A 17,661-nucleotide genomic window follows, 5' to 3' on the forward strand; every position below is an offset into this window, starting at 1 on the left:
CACACACACAGAAGGTGGGAGGCCAATTTGGAGCTCTTAATCGATAAGAGAGGGCAATTTCGCAAAAATCGAATCATAGAATGCAGAATGCATTTTTGACTTATTCTACTTTACATAGTCATTTCACCCAAAACACTTTGTTCTTGCTTGTTACATTAAAAGTGGCTGCTTCACCTTCACCTTCCTTCTTTGGCCAGTTTTACAATACTGTGATTGTCCATTGCCAACCCATCATTCTCCACTCAGTGCCACCACAGATCTAGTATCACAAAAATGGTGGATGCCAGTCTTGTGTGGGACTGAACAGTCCTCTTTTGATAGAACTGACACAGTTTGAAGAAGCCATAGTCATGGGGTGTGTGGAAAATGTACTTGCTGTTGTTGATGAATTAATTAGTAGTGAGTTTTTGTATACAAGAGAACATAATGTGTTCATAGGTTGTACAATATTATTGTACACCTCAGTAGCTTTATGAGGATGTAAAAAAGAGACACATATGTTGTACCAAAGACAAAGAAACAAAGAAAAAAAAATGCAGACATGGCCAGACTCAGATATTTGACAAGATGTGTAGAAGAACAATCCAGAGTATCCAAAGTACTCTCAAGGAACCATTTACAGTACAAGAGAAAGTCAATACCTACTGTACATCCAACTTGTGGACAACAAAAGCTTAGGATAAATAACATGCTTGAGCCAAGATCATATCACAGGCATACTTAATTCAAACACTGTTACCAACTCTGTACAAAGTTACACGGAGCCTCAAGAAATCAGTGTCCATCCTATTCGTAACTAATGGGTGGACTGAGCCTATAATGACTGCACCCAGGCAAGATGCAACAGATTGGATATCTTCAGCCACAGAAAACAGTGAAACACTCCTTTCAATAGATGGCAAAGGTCAATAGATGGATGAATGTGCAACACTTTTGATGAGAGGAGCCACATTGTCCACATATGATGCGCAATTCAGGTGTGTAAGTGGGCTGGACAACTCTTTTTGGAAATAAAAGTCTTGCCTTAAATTTTTTTGCAGTATCACAGTTCCAACACCTTCAACTGCTGGATATGTCAGAAAGTAAAGCATTTCAGAAGTTATTTTCAACAAAGCTTTATTTTCCTATTCTCCTATATTTGCAGGACTGATGGATGTTTGGCTTCATACTAAAGATACAAAGCATTTCACAGTGAGAGGAAGTGTGAACAGAGGTGCACAAGATGAGAAAGAACAGCGTTCAGTGTCGATGTAGCCAAAAGCCAACTGGTTGTAAATCTAGCCCCCATTGAAAGTCAGCTTTCAGTATGTGACTCAGTGTGTCAGACCTTTTTCAGAATAGTGATGAGGTTTGGTATGCAGCCCTGGCTAACAAAGCAGAGACAAGAAGAGAAGAGAAGAGGAAACTCCTGTGATGACGATGTGGTGTCTTTATTAAGATCAACATAACCTCCCCCTCTGTCCACCCACAGCTTGACTCACCTCTCATATTACATTATTGGTATGCGTACTAGACAGACACAGAAGATGGTTGTCACGGCAACAAGTGCAGCTCTATGAGTTCTCATGGAGACCAAAACCTTTTCCTAATCAGGCAGAATCTAATTTCTCAGGAACTAGTTGAGTTCAGGTCTAAGATTTAGATTGTAGTTAGGTTGAAGTTTGGGTTAGGCATTAACTGGTTAAGGTTTGGATAAAGCTTGGTTTAGGCCATCAAAATTAATTGAAGTCAATGCATTTCCTTAAAACAGCAGCTGCACAAACTTGTGTGTGTGTTTGTGTGCGTGCATGTGTGTGGGTGTGTGTCAGAATGACTAAGATGACTGGATGTGACTCTGTTAACATATGACCACATGAATACATTATCCACTAAACATTTAAGTTTAGCTAGAGAGGGAACTGGAACTGTATGGTGGATAATCTCTGATTTGATTTTTTTCCCCCTTTTAAAGTGGGTAAACACCAACATAATATTTGACTCTTGTCTCATCCTTACCAAAATAGTGTTGTTAGTTTGTGGTTTTGGACAGTTTCTTTCAACTTTCTCATTGTCTTGCACATAATACTGGCACTAGACCTTACTGGATCAAATGCTAACTGTTTGTTAAGCATTTCTCCTGATTCACTGACCTGGAAGCAGCCACCCACTGTATTGTCACTCTTTCTCTCTTACATTCCTTGCACGCACCATCTCACTTAACTTTCACTGTCAGCTCTGTTGGAGCTTGAGGAGCTGTAGTAATGTCTTGGTAATAGGTACAAAGGAGAAAAACATTCACAATTAAACATTGGCTACATATACAGTTGCTATTAGGTCTTTAAAATCTTTATGTTTATCTGCATATGAATTCAGATGGAGTTATTTTTACACAAAGTAGATAAAACAACCCCAACAGATTGATCATATTAGTTTTGTATTAAGTTCAAGCCTTTTTAAGAGTTTATTTCCCTTCCTTGTTCCGTCATTCGTTCATTCCTTCCTCATCTTTCCAAGCATTTATTACAGCCACTGAAATCCTCATACGGAATTTATGGAAATATATGACACCACTTGCTGAATTGCTAATTGAAGAAGTTCAGCCTGGTTGGATGAAATCGGGTTCAAACAAGACACAAGTTACATATTATTGTGAATAAAATTGCAGTTGACACACACAATTAATAAATCATGTTATCATGACATAAGTTTCACATTACTGCACACCAAAAATCAAACCCTGAAAACTGTCTCCTATCAAGACTAAGATACATGAGCAACATCATAGCCAGACCATTAAGGATTAGCTACTTTAAGCTTTTTGGTCTGAGTGAAATATCAAAGTTATCAGTATAAAAAGCTAAATTCTTGCTTCCCAAAAATAATTTGACATTAAAACAGTTTCTATAACTTTTGTTGCTTTAAGTATTAAACTTTCATTAAAAGTCACTTTCAGGAAAACCTAACATGTCTTACATCAAGCTTGTATATGCATATGAAAGGAGTGAACAAGGTCCCAGGAGACAGGAAGACTTCTCAAGCAGAAAAAAGTTTTCAAAAACAATTACATCCTTTGTGCTTTCTAGTTCTGACAGTTAAGACACACACACACACACAAAGGCAAGTGCAGTGGGTTGGTTGCCACCTCTTGAAAACTGGGCAAAGAACAATCACAGACAAATATAGTGCTGCTTGATTGATCATGTTGACAGTGTGGACTGCGGGGGACTGTGCATGTATGAATCATACTCACTCATACATAGGCTATGTTGTGCTCTCTCTCTCTCTCTGTATACATATATATACACCAACACACACACACACACACACATACATACAGGCAGTATATATAATATACAGTATTATGAAAAAGTCTTCAGCCATCAGTACCGACACGCTGCCTGTAACACACTGAGGTTGTAAACTAAGCGGACGGTAGGAGGCCAAGGACTACTAAGTGTCAAAGCCACTATCCAGGAGTAAACAACTAACATCCAAGAGAGGAGGAGCCAGAGGGGCAAACATGGGAGGACAAGCCCATACATGGCATGTTCCACTGTCAAATTGAAGAAGTAGCTGATATCGGAAAAGCATACCAATGGCTGGAGAAAGCTGGACTTCAAACAGCCCACAGATGCTCATCATGGCTGCACAAAGGTAGTTTGAGACTACCTTTGAGAGTTTTAGGCAGCCCTTGGCCAAGTGAAAAGGGAACTTGGCTTGTAACCGGAGGGTTGCTGGTTCAAGTCCCCACCAGGTAAAAAGGGCTGGGGTACCCTTGAGCAAGGTACCCAACCCCCATTGGTCCTCGGGCGCTACTACTGCTCCTAATTCTAGGATGGGTCAAATGCAGAGAAATAATTTCCCAAAGGGGATTAATAAAGTGTAAGATTTAGATTTGAGAACGACAGGCCTATGCAAATTCCAGATCCAGACAGACAAACAGGTGCTAATCAACTGGACATCGTGGTTGTTGATAAGCAGCAGAAGAGGATGTGGCAATCTCAAGCAAGAGCAACATCAAGAAGAAGGAACGCAGAAAGTTTGAGAAATATCAAAGGCTGAAAAAGCAGCTAGAGAAGAGGTGGGGAGTAAAGGCAACTGTGGCTCAAGTGGTATTAGGAGCTATAAACCCCAAAACTGTGATAGTGGCTCCGACAGTTCCAGGTTCCTGAGCTTGGTGGAGACACAAGACTGCCCAAGAGGGCAAGTATTGTCTTTTTATTAATACAGTACTGTGCACTGCCATTAGGTTTGTTGTTTTTGGCAATGCTATAATGACCAGACATAAATGAAAATACATAATTTAATTTTGTCTACCACATGAGGGTTGGGGGGGCTACAGCCAATCCCAGCTGACATAGGATAGAGTTGATTAACCATTTGCTGTCACACCTATGGTCAGTTTGGTCCAGTACAGTGATTTTGCTTTGTCATTTTGTGCTTATACAGTGTATTTTGTTTGAACTTGAACATGACAAATCAATGCAACAAATCCACCTAAAACCACATATTGAAATTCAAGAGACAAAGCCCTGTAGAGGCTGCAATAATTATGACAGGAATCAGTGAAGTCAGGTTACTTTCTAATAGACCAAAAGAGTCTGTGTAAGGAGATATGTTGGTGTGATGAAGGGGTCGATTAATGCTCAACATTAACATGAGAGATCACACACACCCCAACTTAAAACATCTCAACTAAACCATAGCTCTGCTGTATAAACATACTGTAAAAGCAACAGTCATTGTCACACAACTTCATCCAGCAGATATACTCTTGTTTTTTAATCTATATTTGTGAGGACCCTTACTGATAGTGATGAAATCTCCTTCACTTAAACTAAAGATGATTCTACCGTATGAGGACTGACCGAGACTGGAAAAGTGCTCTAAAAAAGGAACATTTACCATTTACACACAGTCACAAGCTCCATCAGCATCTTAACACAAACAGAGACGGGCACCAGTTTGTTGTGACAATTGAGGCTATTGTTTAGTCTGGCAAAAACATTCTGTCAGAGGAGGACGTGTGATGAATGCAGTGGTGATGTAACACAGGTTGTCATGTCATAAATGTAGATTTTTATCACATTTGTGCATGAGTACGAAACAGGCAGGCAAAATACTGAGAGAAAATATATTCACTGAAACATTTCTTCCACTCCTACATCTAATCAATAAGATTAATGCAGGCTTTACCTGTGTGCGTGGCACAATTGGGAAGAGGTTAAGGGTCGTGGGTCTCTTGGGGCGGTATGTATCCATAGTAACAGGTGCTGCCGGGTCCTTGGTGGCTGGTGTAGGTGCAATGGCAGATGCCTTCAATGACTCTTTATCACCCTGGTAACTGTCAGCACCGTCTATGAGGTCCAAATGCAGCATCTCTGTCTGAAGCTTCCCAACAGCCCCCAGCTCTGCCCTCCCCGACATGCTATTGGTTCCTCGCCTCACATGGCCCTGTAAGGATTGGATGAAACACTGTCAGTGGAGAGAGAGAGAGAGAGAGGAAGAGAGAGACAACAACAGAGAGACACAGAGAGAGAGAGAGGCTGAGTGCGTGTGATGCAAATGGGATGAGGAGATTGAGCCAGCCAATGGAAGTCGCTCTGTCTTCAGACTGTAACACTTCCACTGCCAACACGGCTTAAAGCACAGAACAGAGACAGGACCAAATCCCAGGTTTAGTCTCTCCACATGACAATGTTTACCTACCGTAATAAATTAGGATATACATCCTCTCTGCTCTGGTAATCAGCTTTTAGCCTCATTTTATATAAAAAAAAACCTGTTTATTTTTCATTTTTTAACTTGAAAAATTGCTAATGTACCTTTCACAACACTGTTTAAAACACCTTAGACACTTTTGCTACATTTGCATTCCATTATGTCAAGTTTTAGACTTTAAATCAATCAATCTGTGTGAGTTTGAGAGATAAAGAGGGAGAGAGAGAGAAAACAAGAGATTACAACTAAAATCAAGTGATATATGCATCATCTGTGAGGAGCCAGAGGGCAGAGGGCCAATGCAATCTGCTTAACTACATGCACACACAAACACACAAACACTTACAGACACACATACAAAAAAAGACGACACACTGAGTCACTGTTAAGCCTATTATTGTCTTCAGCATTGTCTTTGCTTCACATTTATAAACAAATGCACAAGTATTTCAACTTATACATATACACACAAAATATGCACAACAGGTACATTTTTTTTTTTTTGCCCCAAATGTAATATTTAACTAGAGTCATTTAAACCTGTTGTCTGGTTTCTGTGTCATGTGACAGAGGCTTACACATCCAAATATGCTTTTAGCTATTTTTCATAAAAAATCACAATGAAGCATTACCCAGAAATATGAACGTACACCCCTGCAACACCCATGACTCAGTATCCAAGTATCCCAGTGTCCAAGAACCTGAGTCATTTTAAATACAACACTTATTTTAGCAAGGGTTGCGTAAAGCTAAACTGTAATAGAGCCTGTAATACATGCACCATTAATCATTAGCAGATCCAGAACATTTAATTTAATCATTCAAAAATATTGCTTTTTATTTGTTTGAAAATACACTTTTTGTTTGCAATGATCGGAATTGTATTTGCAATTTGTGTATTTTGATTTTGTGGTTCCTTTTTGTTGGCTCAATTCATAAATTGTTGCTTTATGAAAAGTGTTGTTTGAAAATATTGACACAAATCTAATTCCATAGGGCTTTATCACTGTACGGGGTCCTAAATAAATAGAGTCTCCAAATTACACACATAACCACTAAATGACATCACGGATTTTAAGTGATTTTGCTTTTTCTGTTTGCAAATATCAAAGTTCAGAGTTTCACATGAACTGTGTACAATCCATTTATTTATTTTATTAACTCACCTGGTTGTAGACATCTTTGATCCAATCTCTAATATATATATATATCTATCAATCACCAAGTATAGCTTTCCATCTTTCAAAAACATCCATCCATCAGAAGATGGCTCAGTCACTTATCCTCTTCCTCCTATATTTCCAGCTTATACACATCATCTGTCTTTGTTCCTTTAATAACACAACCACGTGTCATTTTCCTCCATTATTACCATCCTTCTGTCCTCCCATTAACTTTTCACCTGCTCCAGATCAATATCTGCTAATGCAGCAACTTTCTATTCTCCCTCTCATGCTTTATGACCTTACATTTTAACTGCCCCCTTTAAGGGAGCCCCCAGACCCTGTTGCTAGGAGACAAGAGGTTCAGTGAGAATGTGGAGGCTGATGAGATGCTGCTGCCCTCGAGATGCAATGATGGTTTGCTCTAGACCAATCGTAGCAGTCTGAGAGGGGGAATTGCACAGCACAGGAGAGGAAAAAAAAGGCTAGAAGTGCTAAATCACTCAAACCTGTCAGTGGACTCCATAGCATTGTAATAATGACATTGCCAAATCTTAATATCCAGTCCTAAAATGTAGTATCATTTTTAAAAATGAGGTATATATGTTATTCACTCAGGTTGACAAACCAACCAAGATAATACTACAAATACTGCTGTTCCCTCTACTATTTCACTTCATTGCTTAGTCTTTCTGGCTCAAACATTGTGTTGCTCAACCTTGTTTCAAGCTGCAATATAGAAAAGAATAGGATGTGAGAAACCCTCTATAAGGCTAGCCAAATATGAAGCTGATGAACAGGAACATCTCGGACTTAAAGAGACCTAAAAAAAAAAAAGCAACAAAGAGTAAATACTGTATTGTATAAATCATGTGGACAACAATCCCATATGAATGTCGGTGAATGTTGTGCTTTCAACATGTTTGGTAGTGACCAAAGGTAAATATACATATTATTGCAGCATTATCTTACTGAAATCACTACAATATATACAAGACAAGATGTCCATATTTGATAATATGCTGCCAATCATAACGAAGAGTCTCAGATAACAAGACGCCCATGAATAACGCATGACTACATAGCTGAATATCAGTAAACATCCTGTATATGGCAGAAAGCAGGTTGTTCCTCTCTGCTGTTACCATGTGTGGATAAGATGACGTGAGCAGTTTCCATGGAGGAAGTGTGAGTATGCGCACTAACACTGCATGTATTTTCAGCTCTGACATGGGAAGTAGGTGAGAGAAATACAGTTGCCATGGAAATAGACCTCATTCTCTTCTTCAGTTTTCCTGGACACACACTCTCTCTCTCTCTCTCTTCTCTCTCTTGCTTGCTCAGTTATACTCAGTAGCTCACTCTGTCATTCTCTCTGGATTAATAATATGCTTCTTTTTTTTTTTTACAACCTAATTGACATAATGTTTTTTTTTTGTTGTTTTTTTTAAATGTGATGCAATCTTTGAAGTGCATCATGAGAAATACATAAGATCCAGTGCGGAACATCTATTGCCCGCTGTTGACTGTGTTATAACCGCAACACTTCAGTTCTGATTTTAACTAGTTTTTCTCCCCCAACATCCTCAGTCATGCATACACACACGCACCATACTGAGAGAGAGAGGGGGAGAGAGAGAGAGACTAACATGGGGCTGTCTGAAGTGTACTTCTGTAAATCAGGTGTTGTTTATCTGCCTGGCTGTTATTTGGTGTTTGCAGGCTTTATGCTGCTGTGTGAAGATAGACAGCTTCAGTGCTCCCCTGAACAACTGCCTGCCTGAGCCAATCTGCCTGGTCTTAATGTTATTAGAGCTTTAAGTAACTTTTAAAAAATAAACTTCAAATTGAATTAACTCCACACATATTGATTTGATTTGATTAATGCCTAATAAAGCTGCTACAGAGTTGTTGTTTTTTCCCAATGAATCCAGCCCATTTAAGCAACACTTATAAATCCATGGACAGTATATAAAATGAGTTTGGTTCAACATTTCTATGTGGCATTTTATTGTAGCTGCTTTTTCTCTTTCAGTCTTTATGTACATCCAGTCTCTTCAATGCTGACACCACTAAACATTTGTTTTTCTTTTTTTTGCAAAGTTGGAGGTGGAATATTCTTTCATTTGAAATATATGCTAAGGTCCTGTTAAATGAGTATTTGTCAATACAATTTAGTACTGCAATGTGCAGTCTCATGCACATTATTTGTGTATCACAAGGGTGATCCATTTATCTATCCGTCATGGTGGATCAGAGGTAAAGCGAGTCGTGGTGGTGGCTGGGGGGTGTATTTTAATGGAGGGGAGAAAAAGCATCACATGACTCAAAAGAAAAAAAAACAGCTGACGTGAATCGAAGTGGTGGGTGATCAATTAAAGATCAGACATGATGCTCTGTTTGGAGCTGTGAGAGAGAGAGAGAGAGAGAGAGAGAGCGAGGGAGAGACACACACACACACACAGGGAGAGAGACACATACGAGTGTTGCCTCTTGCTGTGGCAGGACGGTGTTGTTTAACATTCACAAAAGTTTATAAAGACATGATGGGCTCAGTCCACACTGATGCTGACAGATCTGCAGCTGCACACAAGAGCATGTCCCAGTAGTTACCAGAGTAAGATGTTTATAATCGTAATGGGCCAGTCCACTCGGTTGTGGGCAGTCTTTGGGTGCTAATTTTTGCGCCCCAGAATTGTCCAATCTTTTGTATGGAACTGGAAGTTCCGGAGTTTTATTCCCCGCTTTGCTCGTCTGGGCAAGATACCCAAATTGCTCCTGTCGGCTGTACAAGTGTAGGATGTGTGAAAGAAAAACAGCACTGTATGAATGTGCGAGTAAGTCTGAATGGGTGAAAAGGAAAACTAAAGTGTAAAGCAGCTTTAAGTGGTTATTGTGACTAAACTGCCATATAAATACAGACCATTTACCATATCTATATATCCAGCCCGAGACACCAACCCCCCGACACTTCCCCCTTGCTGAGGCAGACACCACACCTGTCTGTGGTGTGTGATGCTCGTTCCATGTGACCGTCCATTATTGATGAGGCAAGCTGTGTCTTGTAATTCTCCTGGGATAATGAGCTCACTGATGAGGTCACCACTATGTTGCTGTACTTACAGCGAGGGCTCTCACATGAAGGGCTCACAGTTCATGTTCCCATTCTTCCTCCAACTCCTCATGCATTTTTAAACAGACCAGGCCTACAGGGAACAATGGGCACTTTTAAGTAGAAGGAACCTGATGACAGCTTACTTAAATGCATACTTAAGTATAAACTAAATACTATAGTATGTCAGATCAAGGTGATTCATTCACAGCACCTCACCTGTTCTTCATGACTGAAAACAACCTAAGAACAAGCATCATTGTATGAACTGAGCCATGGACACACAGGCAAATGAATATAATATAATTATAGCAACCATGTTAGCAAACAGATTTATCTATCTCTTCTATTGACAGTAACATTTTGACATAACCAGAAAACAAAATTATAATCCAATTGGAATCATGTTTGTGTTCACCTGATGAAATCAGTTTAATAGTCTCCTTTTATTTCTGGTTACTGTATTTTTTTCTGAAAAAATATCTGACTGCAAATGATGTCACACTTGTTTCAGTCACTTTTGCAAAGTGTGTTTATGTGCTACTCAGTGCTGAAAAGGGACAGTGCAAATTAACACATTAACAGTGTGATTAGCAGATTATCAGTTTTTGAAAAAGATCTCTCCTCAATTTATATGTGAAGCGGCAGCAACATAAAACTAAACACTGTGATGTCATTTGTAGAGTTGTTTTTGGATTTGTCATTTACAACAAGCTCCTCAGTCTGGTATGGATCTAATAATATGACAACTCTGGGATCTGTTTTGTTTCGTACTTTGTTCGAACATGCTGCAGATTATCACAGCGTCATGGGTTAGAAATAGATGATCTACAAAGAGACATTTTTTTGTTACTGATTTTAGTACGAACACATTTTTAATCTACATATCAAAAGAAGGTCATCATCATTGTTATATTTATATTTACAGCTCCAACAGCCAGGCAGATTTATGAAACAGGTTTCCAAGAAGAGATCAAACTCGATCAAAACACATCCATAACCTTCAAGCCATCCCTAATAACAACATGACAAGCTAAGAAGATAATAGTTTAGGTGTGTTTTTAAATCTAAGTCCACCAATAAATCTCTGCTTAAAGCTAAATTGTGAATAGAGAATTTATTTTCACAAATGCTTGCTCTCACAAGCTTAAACTTTACATTACCTAACCCTTCAGACGACAGTGCAAACCTTTCCTCTCTCATATCCACACGTCACCAGGGATTCAGCTGAGTGTTGTCTCTTCTATTTTAATCTATAATATGCAAATAAGCCTATGACTTTATATGTTTATCATGATTTGAATTGCACACTACAATAATTACAATGATGTAAAATACTTAATTTACATCTAGAGATTTAATGTTATTTATAAACGGCAGAAACTAAAAGTAATTTAACAGATACGTCAAATTGTTGTAGTGGCACTATTGTTAAAAGTGCCATATCTTTTGTTTGGCATGATCATTATTGGACAATGCACACTTTACCCAATACTAGTAAGACTAGCAGATTCCTTCAAATGCCAAAAGCCATCTTCACAACTTAATGGAAAGAAGTTGAGCTTGATGCAAATTATTATTATTATTATTATTATTATTTCCAAAAATAATATGCGACTGCACCATGATAGTAAAAAACACATGAAAGAGACCAACCAGGAGAGCCTGCTCTTTCCTTACAAAACTGTGGTGTGAGAAAACAAAAATAAAACTTTGTTTGCCATAGTTATTATGAAAATGAAGAAAATTATTACATACTACTATTTATAATAACAAGGATAACAATAATACATATTTGTTTTTGCTGATGTATTCCTAAATATCCCATGCTTGAGAGTGTGAGCTTATTCTGATTTAAGGTGACGGTTCTTCAAGACAATGACTCATTTGTACCTTCACGCATACACAAACACAAGGAAGAGAGAGAGAGAGGGAGAGAGAGAGAGAGAGAGAGAGAGAGAGAGAGAGCTAGCTATCAACCTAAAAATATCCCAGGAACTCAAGAGCATTACAGCTCATCCTTCAGGTGAGTGTTGCTAAAACAATCAAACACGAGGACATGGTTAGGGAAAAAAAAAAAAAAAAAAAAATCTCTCATCCACTCATAATTGACAGTGACCATCCTGTTGCCTTGGTGATGGTAGAAAGGCTGAAAAAGTAGGATGAGGCAGTGCTGGGGATGATGTTTTCACTGGAAACTAAGCCAGAGAGATCCGACAGAATGATAAATTTACCTCTGCTGCTTTTCTCCCTCTGTGCCACCTCTCGCTCTCTCATGGTTGCATTTCATATTTGCTCCAGTTCCAGATAATTTATATGAAACTTGAGAATACCACAAAGCTGGTGTGTCTGTGGTGATAAAGTCTTACAAAAAAACTCCACTGCACCAAGGACTTTGAGGTCTTGATGGATTGTTTAACAGCTCAGAGCACATTTTTTAGGTATATAGGATGAAGCAAAGCAAATTACTGTATGTGCAGTCAGACTCAAGGTTTTAATGTCACTGTCTGCCTGGCCCTTCACACATTTGGTGTATGTCCTCTGCTGGCAGGAAGCTGAATGCAGCTGACAAAATGAAACTCAACAGAGTCCAAAAATAAGTCATTAAGTGGGCATAATAATATAATATCTTGTGTATTCTTAATAGTCGTGGTAATGGTATTTCATTATCAAAAGCAACTTTTATGGAGATTTTTATTTCTTAAATATTTAGAACAGGCTTACTGAAGTGCTTACTGACAGAGATAACATGATTAACTTTGCATGATCCTTACCCTCAGTTGTACTGCCATGTTTGTTAGTGACCTTTCTAAGTGAGACCAATAAGGAAACACCCTCTTGTAAAAAAGACTGAGCCTCCATTGTTTGATTTTTTTGCACCCTTTTGTAACAAGAAAAGAATTACGCTTTTACCTGCCCAGCCTGTGTTTACACTACGGTGTCAAAGGATGTGACAATTTTCAACATCACTGGTGCCTTTCCCACTAAGAATGTGAAGTAATATTAAAGCTGTCCGAGATAACTTGAGAAACACTGATTACAAATTATGAATTTAAAAGTGGCCACTATAATGCCCTATGTGTGGACAAAATGCTGGATCTATAAATAAAGAACTGTTGATTAAATTAGTCATCACAGCTACATTTCCACACACTTGTCACAAGCAAATTATTGAAAAGACAGTATAAGAAAAGTCAAATTTTCTTGTACTTCAGCTTTTTTAACATACCCAGCTCACAACTCACACTAGAGGCAGCTTACTTTAATATCTGGGCCATTACAGTTGAGGCTCATCCCACACTCATCTGTGATCTCTGTAATCTCCGACAGGTCGTCATCTTCAAACTCATCCAGGCTGATGTCATGGGTCAACCTGGTTGAAGGGTAGGATTAGGGGGAGAAGGGGGAGAAGAAATAAAATTAATGTTAATCCTTCATCACTCATTCACAGTTACAATAAATGACAAAATCTCTTGTTGACCAAAGGTTTTTGCCCAACATGGTGACAGCTCCAAGCCAAAATCCAAGCCCAACAAAGACAGACAGAAAAACAAGCAAAAAATCACGGCCAAAATACAGGAATGAAAATCATTGGAGGGACAATGCTGGATACACACCAATCAGACTGAATTAACATGAGCTAGGGTCAGTGTCCTATCTAATCCTCTCTCGCCCCCACTTTCGTGCGATATGCGTACAGAGATGTCTGCAGATGGCAGGCCTTGTTTTGCCATGTCTACAACTCTACAAATGACATCATGTCAGGGTAAGGTTCCAAAGACATTCGAACCACAGGTCACTTGGTACGCTCTTGCCAGAAAATGTCAACTTCCGGTTGGACAATATGAAAAGAAACAGGCATTTTTCCATTTCTGTCTTCTAGTGATTTTAATTTTGTTATTATAACTAGAAATGAAAAACAAATACTTTTTTAAATTTAGTCCATCCCTTTCTGACATTGACAAAGAAAAAAACCTTCATATTCAATTTTAATGTTTGTATTTTAAAACAAAAATTAAATAATCACTCATTTTTTGTTTTTAAATATCCGTTTGTGAATTGAAAATCGAATAACCAAACGATACACTGACCCTATAGTAATGTTACTGGTTTATGCTTCATTACAGTAAATGTTTTATAGTCATATATGATACAGTAATCAGAAGATTCAAATGATAACTCACACCCACACACTGGTCAGTGACAGTGGCAGATATTGGACTATAGTTGCAACTATGTGAAGCAGACTTTCCTTGTGTGCTGGTTAAGCACTAGCAGTTTGAAAGCTTCACATTGCCAGAGATGAGTAGACGGAATCTTATAGCAATTGTGGAGTGGAAGAGAAATGCTTAATCACAGATGGCAATGAGCTAACAGTAGCAAAAATCATATCAGCCTCAAGCAGACTGAACTAATCCTGTCTTGATGACTGAAATTAAAGGTTTAAGTTACTAAGCCATAGTGCTCTATGCCAGCAGATGTTTGTTTGTTTGATGCTTGTTTTTAATAAACCCTAAATGGTTCATTGCTGGTGGTTTCTTGGGAGTTCGGAAAAGGGAGTCTCTAAACTCTTGTTGAAATCAGGTTTTCCCTAAGGCTAACACACACAAAAGGAAGTTACTTAATCTATAAAACAACAAGAGACAAACCCCTTGTTATCATTGTAAGAAGCCAAGTTGTTCAGAATATTTGGAGAAGTCATGAATGAGCTCATTAAATTTAAGGGCAATAAATTACTGTTTTCTTGTGTAGAGGAAAAAAACATGATTCAGTATCTCGAAATATCTATTGTAGGGGTGGGGGTAAAATTGGTGAAATATCAGGATTTATTTTGTGTGGCATGTTTTTTTAGTATATAATATAATATAATATAAACTGATGTTACAAATAAACATTAAACTTTTGGTGGCTTAGCATAGACATTTCAGTCCACTAAATGGTACTAAGTACTCAATATTTTACAATATTGTAACGTGACTTAAATATTGCAATAATACCGCATTGTGGTGTAACTGGCAATTCCCACCCCAATCTACTCTAAATGTAATAAATATATTAGGCTTATTCATGTATCTTACCAACTCTATTCTGCAAGAAATGTTTCACAAGGCACACCCTATCAAACCCAATCCTCTTATAAAGCATCTCCTAACCCTCCTTTTTCTAGCAGTTATGTAGCTCAAGAGGAAATGGAAGCCTACACAAACAGACAGGATCGGTAGAAGCAGACATTTGTATTTTGAAGTAAAGTTTTGATCTCTCCTGCAGCTACCCAGTCTGTCTGTAGCATGATTCAATTAGCCTCCAGTAAACAATGCTTCAGATTTCCCCATTAGTAATTATGTCCGCCTGTTATCTTTTTACCAAGCAGCCTCCTGGGTAAAACAGCAAGAGACAGAGCAGAACAATGTTATTAGAGAGAGGGAAGAAAAGAATGACAACAATCAAAGGAGAACAGTACGCTGTCACAAAGACCTGGTGAACTGGAGGACTACACTTCTCCTTGTTGCTGCATGATGCTAATGTCATTTGTGGCTACACAGACACTGCAGCTGTTTCCTCCTGCACATGCACACAGCTGCACCCATCTTTAGTCATCATGTGTAGGTTGTGCATGGGAGTTAAATAGCGGAAGATGAAGCATGTGGTTACTACTTTAATAAGGGCCTGAAGGAGGGAGCAGAAAAGGAAAAAAGAAAAGAGGAAGATGAACAGAGTAGCAATTCAACTGAGAAAGAGTGAATCATCTCTGAGGATGTACTGTATGTTAGGGATGGACATAAATATTTGATATTTGAGGACTATTTGTAACATAAACTGATTTGTTTACTTTTACTAAAAGATTAGGTTTACATTTTTGTAGACTGCATGCATTTACAGAATTTAAAAGTCAGAATTTAAGAGGTTTCTTTAATGCAACTTGAAGTTGCTCCTTCATACTTACATAGAGGAAATACTTTCTCTCATGTGCTTGCGTTTGTTGTTGGTTTCTTTATGTGGAGAATTTCCTTCAAACATAAATTATGCAGAAACATAACTAAAAGTCTGTCACATAGGTTTGGGTGTAGCACTGTTGCCTTTCAACTCCTTTTCCTCCTCCTTTAAGACCATGTGGAGTTAGTAAGAGTGTGGAATTGCTGACTTGAAACTTACTTCACAGTCAGGGTGTATGGGAAACACTGGTTAAAATTGTACACCATGCATTTTATAATCCTTAGTATTGACCAACCAAAAACCTCATTAAGCAGCTGCATGTCATTACAACTCAAGATCACAACAATGACATTACTCACATAAAGATAAACACCATGGTATGAAACCTACAGCCTGATGACAGGAAAGTCTGTTCTGTTTCTCTTTAGTCAGGAATATCATTAATTTACTGACACTTTTTGTTGGTCTACCATTGAAGCAAATATCAGAACTCAGTATCAGCAGATATTATACAGTAAAAAGATCAGATCAGGACTAAAAAAAAAAAAGATTGGAACATCCCTACCAAATACTGCATGGAGCATTCGATATTAACTGAATTGATTTTAGTCCATCACATTATCTTCTAATGAAGTGTAAATATTAAAGTAGGTATAATAAATCACAGCTGCATATTCTACACATTTTAGTGCCGTCACCTGTCACTATAAATATATTTTGATGAAGCATTATCAAAGAATCATTGTGGTTGTGTAGTTTTTCATGCTAAAATAAAATACAGCCTTGTTCAAGTTAATCCCTTCTGCCAAATTATACATTTCCTTATCTATTCCCACCAAATACATACACCACTAAGTAACAATACAGTATCTGGAATAAGATGCCATCTGAACTTGTTTTATTGTGTCCTCTCTGATGCTTCTGTGTGGATTAGAGACACTGTTTCACCAGAATAGCAACAACTATGAGCTTATTAGTTTACAACAAATGTAATTTATTACAACACAGACACACATTCCTTGGAGAGGAACAAAATCAATAAGCTCCTCAGTGCCTACCCAATATGAGCCTCACTTTCCAAAAGGAGTGGAAAGGTTGCAGATGCATGACTACAGACAAGATGCATGAATGCCAATCATGGCCAATGTTGTTTCATAGGTTTTACAAGCAGATTTACAAGTACAAAAGTGGAGGAGAGGCTAAAGAGTACTGAACAAAGAGGTGAAAGGAAATTATTCCAGGACTGATCAATCCCTGAGGAAAGAGAATCATGAGGACAAAACAAAATGGTAGGAGGGAGGAATGAAATGCTGGGAGATAAACCACCAGGACAGGGTGACCCCTTTGCTGCAGTGAACTGAGGGTAAGGAGGAGTGTAGACACTAGAAAACCACCAGAGTGTATAATACAGAGCAAATTATGTTTCCACACATCAAAGCTCTGACTTCACATGGAAGCATGCAAGGGGCACAATTGTTTGTGGATCAAGCAGGCTGCACTGTCACATCATGTGTAAAAACTCCTGTTATAAACGTTGGGGATGTTTTGTTTTTCAAAGTCATTTGAGGATTTCCTTATCTCCAAATTACACAACAAACTGTTGTCTTTTATTAATCATATTAACAATAGACCATATCTTATTCCTATTCCTATGACTAATGGTTTAAAGAATATTGTAAGTAAATTAATAAGCAACAATTTTATTAATTGTCAGTAGTTATTATTGCCTCTGATGAAATAGGCTTTGGACTG

The 17,661-nt window shown here is 38.2% G+C and overlaps 1 protein-coding gene across 3 annotated transcripts in view; it reads right to left on the reverse strand.

Annotated features, from left to right (window-relative positions):
* The window catches only part of mapk8ip1b (mitogen-activated protein kinase 8 interacting protein 1b), a 42,550-nt gene that overhangs the window by 12,696 nt on the left and 12,193 nt on the right, over positions 1-17,661 (reverse strand). For all 3 annotated transcript variants that reach the window (XM_058630142.1, XM_058630140.1, XM_058630141.1), the window contains exons 2-3: positions 13,237-13,348; positions 5,176-5,433 (exon numbers count right to left, since the gene is read on the reverse strand). In XM_058630142.1, the coding sequence (XP_058486125.1) occupies positions 5,176-5,433; positions 13,237-13,348 (370 nt within the window). The remainder of the gene's footprint in view (positions 1-5,175; positions 5,434-13,236; positions 13,349-17,661) is intronic.

This window comes from Solea solea, chromosome 5 (genome assembly GCF_958295425.1).
Source record: "Solea solea chromosome 5, fSolSol10.1, whole genome shotgun sequence".
Lineage (NCBI taxonomy): Eukaryota > Metazoa > Chordata > Actinopteri > Pleuronectiformes > Soleidae > Solea > Solea solea.